The sequence below is a fragment of the Thamnophis sirtalis genome, unplaced genomic scaffold, assembly GCF_051295495.1.
Source record: "Thamnophis sirtalis isolate CommonGarterSnake01/CBP01778 unplaced genomic scaffold, rThaSir2_p1.2 scaffold_1, whole genome shotgun sequence".
Classification (NCBI taxonomy): domain Eukaryota; kingdom Metazoa; phylum Chordata; class Lepidosauria; order Squamata; family Natricidae; genus Thamnophis; species Thamnophis sirtalis.
In genome coordinates, this window is record NW_028261381.1 from 82,578,133 (window position 1) to 82,588,881 (window position 10,749).

General features: G+C 42.5%; 1 protein-coding gene and 1 long non-coding RNA gene across 3 annotated transcripts in view; one reads left to right on the forward strand and one right to left on the reverse strand.

Annotated features, from left to right (window-relative positions):
* LMO1 (LIM domain only 1) overlaps nucleotides 1-3,167 on the reverse strand; it is a 132,716-nt gene extending 129,549 nt beyond the window's left edge. Inside the window, exon 1 of one of the 2 annotated variants that reach the window (XM_087717626.1) lies at nucleotides 3,148-3,167. Coding sequence is in view for 1 of the 2 variants with exons in the window: in XM_087717601.1 (XP_087573727.1) it covers nucleotides 2,826-2,847 (22 nt within the window). In the remaining variant the exon portion in view is untranslated. Of the gene's footprint in view, nucleotides 1-2,825; nucleotides 2,953-3,147 lie in introns of those variants that run through there. The other variant, XM_087717601.1, reaches the window with a different exon arrangement.
* Nucleotides 3,168-3,221: 54 nt separating this feature from the next.
* On the forward strand, nucleotides 3,222-7,170 carry LOC148049602 (uncharacterized). The gene is made up of 3 exons (XR_015696926.1): nucleotides 3,222-3,268; nucleotides 4,105-4,215; nucleotides 5,328-7,170. It is a non-coding gene; the product is annotated as an uncharacterized LOC148049602 (long non-coding RNA).
* Nucleotides 7,171-10,749: the final 3,579 nt, after the last annotated feature.

Consider the following 10,749-nt stretch of genomic DNA (forward strand, 5'->3'; position numbering starts at 1 on the left):
ATGGAGGCAATATCCTGCTGTTTGACCCGTCAATCAGATTTAAGCAGATATAAGCTGGTAGGAACCTTTGGCAAAAAAGAAAGAAAAGTAAAACTTAAGACTTGAGGACAGAACATTACCTAGTTTATTATTTAACAGAGTAAAGAGGGAGAAACTTTCTTTTTTTTCCCCCCCGAGTCAAATAATTTTTTTAACATCTTTAACACTACCACAATAATTCGTTCAGTTCCCACATCAAAATCAAAGCAGATGGAAAGGCAAGTCAAATCCCAGAGGAGCAAAGCAGTAATGAATTAACCTTACTTAATTATACTGACATTACTTAACCTCTTACATCTTTGTCTTTGGGGGAACATACAAAGGGGAGACTTTTTAAAAATTCATACTGGAGTTACTCTGGGGATCCTAGGCTCTGTCTTCAATAAGATTATATAGACATCATTCGTGATGGCAGAGGCCAAAGTTTTGATGACACAAAGCTGGGGAACATATTTCCATTACTAGGATTTTCAAATCCAACATTTAAAGTTTTTGAAACTGAAAGAGGGGAGAGAACATAGCAACAAATGTACCAGGTTTGTGTCAGCTGAGCTTTTCTCTGTAAATGAAAATTCTTTTGGAGCAGAAATATACATATATAAAACCATGGAAGCTAGCTGATGAAAAGCTACTTAAATTTCTTGGCTGTAGTAACACATGTTATGAGCAGTTATTAAACCAGTTTTGTTTTAAGCTCTGCTTTATCCCAGTTATGAATAGCCAAACAAAAACCCAAACCCTAAACAAGTATCCCGTTTCCTAAATATAAAGATCAAATCTATAGATCACTTTTCACTGTCTTCTGCGTTGCTCAAAGCTTCATATTTTAAATATAAAACACCACTATGTCTGAGCATGAAAAAGGAGACTGTGCTTTTTTACTTAATGAGTCCTGAAGAGTTCTCACTGCAAATGTAATAATGCGCAAATTAACAATGGATGAGTGAAAAAGTCCACTAGCTACCTGCATTGATATTTTGAAGGGGAAAAAAATCACTGTGTTGCAGGAGATGAAAACATGAAAACAGATAATTCTGCTCCTGCATTCCTTCCATGTACCAAAACAAAACAGAACATTTATGGAGTCCAAAAGCCCTTTTACATACGATATAACAACATTTCCAAGTTTGCTACGAAACAACTGAGAGCCAATCCAGTTCCCTGAGAAACAAATATATATATATTATATCTGTGTTTTCAAACACCTGTTGTGCTTGGCAGTTTAGTCATGTGTGTGTATGTGAGAGTGTGTGTGTGTGTGTGGGGGGGATGATATCTCAGCTGTTCCCTGTCACAGAACAAAACAAAGAGACACCCAACACAGATTGTCATCAGATGCCTTGAGACAGCATTTTGAAAACTTGGGAGCCCCGCAGGCACTTCCTTTTCTATTCACAAACCTGAGAAAACGCATAGATTTATCTGACAATTACAAAGACACAGTCAAAATACACTTTCTATCAGGGTTCATTCAACTAGTTAACTCACTCAGCTAGTTGTGAGCACTTATTTAAAGTTCTCCCAGGGCAACCCTCTAAACAAAAACTGTTTTGGATCTCATTAAACTAACATGTTCCGAAAACTGCTGGGTATCCTTGGGAGGAAAGCAGGCAGTCAGGAATCGGGGAGAACCCACATCCCGTCCCACAGTCCACCCTACTGATTTAAGCTGCCCAAAAGGGGTTTAAAATCTCTACTTTCTTAGTCCGCAACAAAGGCTGCCTCTTGCCTCAAAAGTCATTACCCTAGATTGCTAGAGCCAGGAAGACTGACAGCTGAAACGATCGTTTAAGTGGATCCCGCCGTTCTTAAGTTATCCTTCTCTCTCTCTCACCGCTCCCCTCCCTCCCCAGCTCTTCCAGAAGCCCGGTCTTATTCCTCCGCGCCTTCTGGAGGCTCATCTCGGAGGAGCTTCCTCCCAATCGGATTTCCTTCCCTCCCCAGTAATTGCCCTTTTAATTAGCTTAGTCTTTTAACCCTCGCCTAAAGTCCTGCCTCTACGCCACCTTCCCTAACCTCCCCCCCACCCCAGTGAGACCCCGGTTTCAGTTCGAGCAAGTCTTGACAATTTACGATTCTTTGAAACTTACAGGAAGCTCTCTTCCCCCCCCCCCACGTCCCTTTACCCCACTCAAACACCCGGGGAGAGCACCTTCTCCCTCATTTCTTCAGAAGAACTCCGAGGGTTTTTTTTGGTGGTGGGGATCCTTTTCCCTTCAGACGAGTTTAATCAATCCGGCACCTCTTTCCCTTCCTCAATAATAGCATTGTCTCCCTCTTTGCTTTGAAGGAATTGGGGCGGTGGGGGGGGGACACAGAGGAGAAAATACACGCACACACTCCCGGAAGAGAGGAGGCTGGCGGGGACCGAACAGGCAACCCCGGAGCAGAGCGATCTCAAAAGAAAGTCGTCAAAGCGGGTCCGCGCACGCATCTACACGGACATTTTGGGTCGGGCGCAGCAAGAGGGCGGCGGGAGGCGCGGGTAAATAAGCCGGTCCTTGGGAAAGCTTTGTTGACTTCCGGAGCCGTCCCTTGCCGAGCGAGCGGACGGAGCGGCGCATGTGCCCCGTCTCCGCAGAGCAGGCGGGCACCGCGCTCGGTCTCGCCGCACAACCCGGCTCTCCCACAGCCGAGAGACTTGAGGCGGGCTCTTTCCTTTGCGGATGCCCGGCGGACAGGACGCGCCGGCCGGCAGAGCATCGCGGCAGCCCACCCTTTTTTTTCCTCTAACCCCCCCCCCCCTCCAACATCTCCCCGCCGCCGCATCGCGACCCGCCACCTACCGTCTTCCTTGTCCAGCACCATTGTGGCGGGGATCGGCTGCCTCCGCCGCTCCGTCGCTGGCTCGCCCTCCAAGCCGCCGGTTGCGGATTCCTTCGCTCCGTTTGGAAAGGAAGGCTCGGAGCGCGGTGTGAGGGGTGCGGGGGTGGGGGGACGGGGGACACGGGAGGGTTGGCGAAGTGGGCCTCGGTTACCGCTGCCTGGCTTATCCTCCTCTTAGCTTCCCCCCACCCGCCCCCTCTCGCACAGGCAGCCCCCCCACCTCCAGCCGAGCCGGTTACACTTGCCCGACTTTTAGCCTAGATCGCGCTCAGTTAGAATTACCCCAGGAGGCAAATCCGGCCGGGGAGCTGGCTTGGCCGGCGTCTTGCTCCCCCCGACACCCCTTTCCCCTAAAGCGGCAGAGACAGCAGCGACCACCTCCTCGGAGACTCCTATCCTTCTGGTGGGTTGCAACTGAATGCCAGTTTGGAGATGGCACGCACGGAGCGGGGGGTGGTGGTAGCGCGGAGTGGGGGGGGGGAGAAAGGCAGGAAGGTAAGGTACGAAGTGGGGGCTCAGCTTCTCCCGTCCTTGCCTTTCCCTTAACCTCCGAACAATAGCAACAACGGTGCCCCTTGATCTTAAAGCGAGCCCACAGGATCCTTCCCTAAACCCCCTTTTTTGCTGTTGCTACTGCGGAGGTAGATAAGCTTCTAAAGTGCTCTTCTCTGGATTTGAGTCTAAATCTGAAATTATAAATATAATTTTCCCCCTTAAAAAATGAAGGAAAGAACAGGATGGGAAGATGCGAAGCTATCACTGAAGCAAATGTGCTTGCCTGCTGCCCTCTCTCTCAATTTATGTGCTTGCACTCTCTCCTGCTGCTGAATAAATGCGCACATTTCCCAGGGACCCTCAGATTCCCCTGTTAATTAAATCAATTCATTATGCTCAGATCTGATTAGCAGCCCCCTTCCCCCTCTCTTTGAATCAATTATTCAATACACAAACATAATTGCCTGTGCCAGAGGTGTCTAAGTATTAGCTTATTTAACTCCAAGGACACTAATTACCCCTAGGGCAAGGGAACTTTTCTCATTAATTCTGACAAAACACAAAAGCACAGTTAAAGTGGGTGTGTGAGAGAGAGGGGGGAAAGGGGGGGAGGGAGAGGGGGAAGAGAAAACCGGGAGGGGGAGCATTTATTGCTGAAACACGTGCTACTGTGTAAACTATTGTCATTCTGTCTGTGGCATTCACTGACTCCCTAACTCCCTCCCCTCTACCTTAACTTTCCAGAACTACAGAGAGAAAAAGTCGAGGTGGCGTGAATTTAGAGGGCACGGCGGGCTTAAGGAGGGTTCACAAAGAATTCTTCTGGTTCTTTGGAGGGAGATTTCAGAATTGCTGGTAGGGAGCAAATTCAAACCACCTCTATGTTATGCTTCCTAAAATGTGAAGGGTGAGACCCTGAGAAAATGGCAAACTCGCCATACCCAGGAGTAACAGGAATTGAACATTAAGACTCTGAAATACCGGAGACACTGGTTTCCTATGATTTACCATATAATGGGTTGGATTTTCCATTAGTAGAAACCAGATGCTAGTTCTGTTCATTTGGAAGGAAGACTAGGTACAGCTGACATCAACAATCATAGTCAGCATGTGCATACTGTTCTCTCTCCTCCCCCCACCCCCCACCCTCTGTCTCTTTGTCAGACTATTTAAAAGTGTTGACTTGCTGCTTTCCGGGTCCTTTCATGGGTTTTCTTGTGTGGATTTTTTAAATAGAGCTTGTAATTTATTCCTGCGCTCCCCACCCCTTTTTGTGCCAAATTAGGAGTTTTTACTTGCTATTGTCAGAGTCCTCAATGTGTGCTGAAGTATAGAAGATACTTTTTTTGTTGTTGTTTCCTTAGGCAATGCATGAGTTGATTCATTAATCCATCTGGCTTTCTGTATCAAGAAGCTAATATTAACTGTGTTCATCCTGGGTTTTAGTGTATCCACTAGCACTTCCCACATCTGGCTAGGTTTTCATCCCGCTGGTTCAGGATGGTTCCTCTTGATGGAGCACACTCAAATTATCAACAACTTTGAAAGAGGGGGAGATCACTAACTAAAGCCCTTGTATTTTAGTTGGAAGATTGGTTTTGTTTTTGGCCTGGTGTCCACAATCCCACATCATTATATTATTCACCCATGGCAGGACTTCCGTAATTAAATGGGTTCATTTGGCCATGCTTTCCATTATCTTTAAAGCACACCTTGTCCATATCACTTAAAGCCAAGGAGAGGGGGGAGGGAATCCCAGCAAGATAGTTGCCAAGTGAGCTTAACAGAAGTACACTCATTGCTTTTTGCAAGTATAAATATGACTTGGAATACAGCACTGTGTTCCATTAGCTCAGGATGTGTTTCTATGAGCATGTGGATAAAATGTCTTCAGCTTGGTAACACAACAAACCCTGTTAATTTTCTGGTCTTTAATTTTCACTGGATGGCATATACTGTATCCACAGGGACCTGACCTGCTTAACTCAACGAATCACATTTTGAAAGAATACAACTGAGCTGGAGAAATACCAAGGCGTGGAGAAATCATTTTGCACTGAGCTCTTTCCCAAGGGGATAACACTTGTAGAGTTGATCCTACATAGCGGACTTTTCTTTCAACTGCTACAATGATTGATCAATATCTAAACTGGGAGATAACCTGATTGGATTAAATGTAAATATATGCTATGTGAAACTGCCCTATACAAAACCAAATCAATAAACTCTCTTCCTCAAATTTCCCTATTCTGAATAACAACAGTTTCCCCTCCAAGTTTCTGGAAAAAGCCATTCTGAGCTTTGCTATCAATGAAGATAGTAAGGACTGTATCTGAAGCTTTAGTGAAAAAAAAAGATTGTAAATAACCATGGAGTTATGCCCTATTTTCAAACAAGAGCTCAAATTCAGTGGCTCATGGATGAGAATATTTATGAGAATTATATAGTCTCAATTGAATAGGATGCAATTAGATGGGTGACAAGTATGATTTTTTCAACTTAATAAGTAGATAATCACAGCTAAATTTAGAAGTTACCAAAGAGAGGATGGACTATGAATAACAAAAGGATGGGAGAAGGTGATTTGTTCTAACAGGTGCAATTACACATTTTGAAAAGAAGCAGATTACAGTGTGATATTCATAAGATTTAACCAGGAAAATCAAACTTTTTTAGACCATAGAAAGCATCTGGGTGAACCACCAGACTGGGATCAGCAGTACAGAAATTATAATACACCAGGTTTAAATTAGCAATAGCAATAACATTTAGATTTATGTAACATTTCCCAGTGCTTTACACGTGGGTTACAATCTAGGTCCTCATGTTACCAACCTCAGAAGGATGGAATGCTGAGTCAACCTTGAGCCAGTCAGGATTGAACTGCTGGCAGTGAGCAGAATCAGCCCACAATACTGTATTCTAATCACTATGCTACCATGGTTCTAATTAATCCAATTAAACATAGTATGGCTTATTCCATATTAAAGTGTCAATGTCCTATGGTATATGGGTTCTATTTGGGGAGTGGACTTGATGAATGATATATCAATGCTTCTTTTTGGCAACTGGTTCATATTTATGACAGCTGCAGTACCCTGGGGCCATGTGATCTCTTTTTTTGACTTTCTGACAAGCAAAGTCAATGGGGAAGCCACATTCACTTAATAACCATGTACTAATTTAACTACTGCAGTGATTCACTTAACAACTATGGTAGGAATGATCATAAATTGGGACAGAACCTACTTAGCAACTGTCTTGCTTCACAACAGAAATTCTGGGCTCAATTGCAGCCATTTGTTTAGTGACCATTCAAAGATACAATGGCACTGAAAAAAGTGACTTATTTTGATTGGTTAATTCCCACCCTACATGATTAAAGAGAAAAGAATGCTGTTTGGATCCAACTATAAAAGCAAATTACTTTCTTCTTTATTATTACTAGTGTGACTCCCAGTCTCATGAATAGGTCAGGTAGAATTTTTTCAAATCTAGTATGTTTTCTACGTATGTGTTGAAGATTCAGAGATATGTATGGAGTTTAAATATAGAATTTTGTTGATTAAAAAAAATAATTCATTTTGAATAACCTCTCACCTCCCATGAATTAAATGGCACATGCCTCCAGCCTCATCAGTTATATTTTTATATACATTGCTATTTCTATAACCTGGTGGTTAATTGTGATTTCTTATCAATGAACTTGAGTAAGTTCTGCATTAATTGTGAATAAAGCATCAAAATAGTCATTTCATTTGGGTTGCAGGAGATGTTAAAGCCTTTATTCTAAAGTTTTGTTTTATTCAAATAAACTACTGAAAAAAGAAAACACAATTCCATTCTTTCAATACGTTAAAGCAGAGAGAAAGATTTCACAAAATTGCACACCAACTCACTTCAGCCATGACTTGGAAGTTTTAGATTATTTTTCCATGTTATGAATTACTTCAATGTTTTATTTGTTTGATAAACTTGTTCATCATTTTCTTACTTAGAATATTTGTTTGTATTCAGCATATCAACTTTTATTTATTTATTGGAGTTTTTAGCCTGTTGCAATAAAGCACATCTCGAGGGTTTACGAGAAATAAAAAGATCCATAGTACAAGTAACGTAGTAATAAAACAGACAACAAAAACAAGACTGATAATTAATATAAAGCAATATCCAAACAATTCCTTCAGTGTTACCCTAACTAAGTTGTTAAGAAGCCCTGGAAGAGGCATCTTCCTTTTAACTTGCTTTTGGGAAGCCACCAAATTCAGGACAAGTCTGACCTCCAGTGGACATCTATGACATGGAGGCCATAATTGAGAAGCATTTCCTCCAAGCATTGAGATCTCCATCCCTCTGATTTCATGATAGTGAGAAACTGTCAATTTTTCCAGGTTGTCATATTGGATGAATGACCAGTTGTGGATAAAGTAAAAGTATCTCAGCAACCAAGCCATATAGAGTTGTATGGGTCAAAACCAGGATCTTAATCTGCATTCAGAAGCCTATTGGTAGCTATCACAGCACTTGTTGACCGGTGTCATATGTTAATAGTATCTCGAATATAAAGATAGAAACATTGCACTTTCAACCAAGTATAGTTTCCAAGTATTTTTAAAGGCAGCCCTATGTTGACCACATTACAATAGTCCAACTGAGTGGTGATGAGAACATGAATCACTTTGCAAGGTCCTTCTACCAAGGTAGGGCTAGAACTGTCACACCAGCTGGACATATGATCTCCTCTCTAGGGCTTCTACCTCCGCATCACAAGTAGCATAAATCCAGAATGACTACTAAGGCATGGAGCTGCTCACTCAAGGACAGTACAATCTCTTCAAGAGACAGCACTGGAGTTGGCAGATAACCTTGATAAGCAAAGCAGCAACTTCATTTCACATTCAATTCAACTACAATTGGTTTATTCCCATACAGACCTTGAGACCTCTAAATAGCGGGACATGTCTTTGAGTACCTGTCAGTGTAGTCCAGGGTGGTGGTATGTAATTGGGTGTCAAATTGATGCTACCATCCTCTGAGCAGACAGGTGATCTTTCTTGGCAGTTTCATGTAGGTGCTAAAAGTAAGGAGGCCGGGATCAAAATCTACATCACTCTACATATAAGAGGCTACTGAGCTAACCTCAGATTAAAATTAACATTAAATATCATAGATCTTTTAGATGCTGATTTGGACCCAAGAGAAGGTTTGAAAGAATATTCCAAAATCCAGAACAAGTCAGATGAAGACCTGTTGTGTTCTCCTATGTGGACAGATGGGCTTCCGAGAAAGGACAAATTGGGATTTTAGGCCTTTAATGGTTCATAGTGTTACCTTGCGTCAAGTTAGCAAATGACAAAGTGCAGATTTTTCAGGAAAGGCATCAAAAGTTCCTATATCTTGCACAATTAACAGCCTAGTTGCTACCTTTGGGGTATTTATACTTTATATTCCATTCTAAACAGTTCAATGAAGGTGTTGACGCAGAATGCATCCACCGTAAAAAAAAAAAGCCAATAGCATTTTAAGGATGATAGTAAAACTGCTTCTGATGATAAATTTCCTTGGGCAGTTGGTTGGTCACTGAGAGAACAGGCTGCTGAGCTAGATAGACAGGGTTCCAATTCAGCAGGCACTGCTAATGTTCTTATGGTCTTTCTGTACTTACATTGGTTTATAACAATTAAAGAAGGTACAAAGAATTAAACGGAACAGTAAAATCACTGCAGCAAAAATCAGCATTAAAATCAAGAGCATTTAAATGAATTAAAATTTAAAAGGTAGATGAACACATATGTTTTTGCTGTTTTCCCAGTGCAATGTTTGCATCATTTACTATTTCTGAATACTTTTCTCAAGAGCAGCCCCACAGAGGGTACATCACAGTAATGCAACCAAGGTGTGATGCAATGAAAGGGTAGAAAAGTTTGACCAAATTCAACCACTTTGGGAAGTTTCACATCTGCTCTAGACAAAAATTCTCTATTGGGCATTATTAAAGAAACTGTTTGGAGGAGGGACATGATGCATCCAACATCTAATGCAGTGGTGGGTTACAACCGGTACGCCCCAGTACGGGTGTATCGGTACCTGCCGGGAGTACCGGGTACTGTTCTGGTATGGTGCTCCGGAGGGCCCACCCACCTGCCTGTGCTCCTTACTGGTATTTGAGCTCTTCGGCACTTCCGCACACGGAGCGTACGGTGCATGCACGATGCTCCGCCAAGCAGCTAAAGCATTGTGGAGGCATCACAGAGCATCACAGGAGGTAATGATGCATGTGCGCACTGCGTGCATGTACGTACATGCTGCGTGCATTCATGTGGTAGACGTGAGGCCCCGTTGCACCGTACCAGTTGCACCGGGATCCAGAACCCACCACTGATCTAATGCATACCTTAGTCCAATATTTCTCAACCTTAGCAAGTTAAGATATGTGGGCTTCAACTACCAGAATTCCCCACTCAATATTCTGGCTGGGGAATTCTGGGAATTGAAGTTCACAGGCTTTACAGTTTTCACAGTTGAGAAACCAACTTAATCTCTTAGCCACCCTACTACACTAGCTCTCTTGTGGTTATATAGTAGCATCAATTAGGCCAAACGGTTGCATTTTTTTTCTTTACCTGTAAAGAAAACAAAAACTATACCACAAAATTCAGCCTCAGTGGAGAAAGAACCAAAATATGTTTATAAGTCTAATCCTCAGGGGATTTATGTGAACACTGAAATATCGTGTTGGATAGCAGTTCTTATGATCTGGGGCTGAACATACCCTAAAATTGACCACTTTTAATTGCATTGACAGCCTTGTTTTGAAAATTGATTCTGTGGCGTAAATGTTAAAGTTTAGAATAATTTTGGTCAAATTGCCCATGTTTTAGCTACAGCTTCCCTTTTGATATTCTGGAAAATACAAGATGAAAGACAACTCATAACATTAACTCTGCAGAGAATATGTTTGCGATGTCTTTCTAACGAAAGGCTGGTACTTCTGTTTTTAAGCTGTGAACCCTTGTGAGTTTACTGGGAATTCACTGGTATTAAAGGAATTAAAGAAAGTAGCTTTGGTATACCTCCCAGAACTGGGTTGTGTGTTAGTACATTGGATATTGGATTGAATTAGTCTCTTTAGGGATATTGTAAAAAGATACAAGGCAAATGAGCATCCGTGACTTACCCAGGGGATACCTCCAGGGCCTCACACACTGTGAGAGGGAGGATTGGCCTCTAGAGTAACCTCTGATAATGTTGCTGAAGGTATTGCTAAAAATGGTACCATAGTTCATTGCTGTTTAGAGGTGGGCAGCACCCCCCACTTATTTTAAATGCAGCTCATCCTTCAAAAATGAAGAGTTGCCCCTATTCAACGAAAGGCTGCCTACCCTAAGG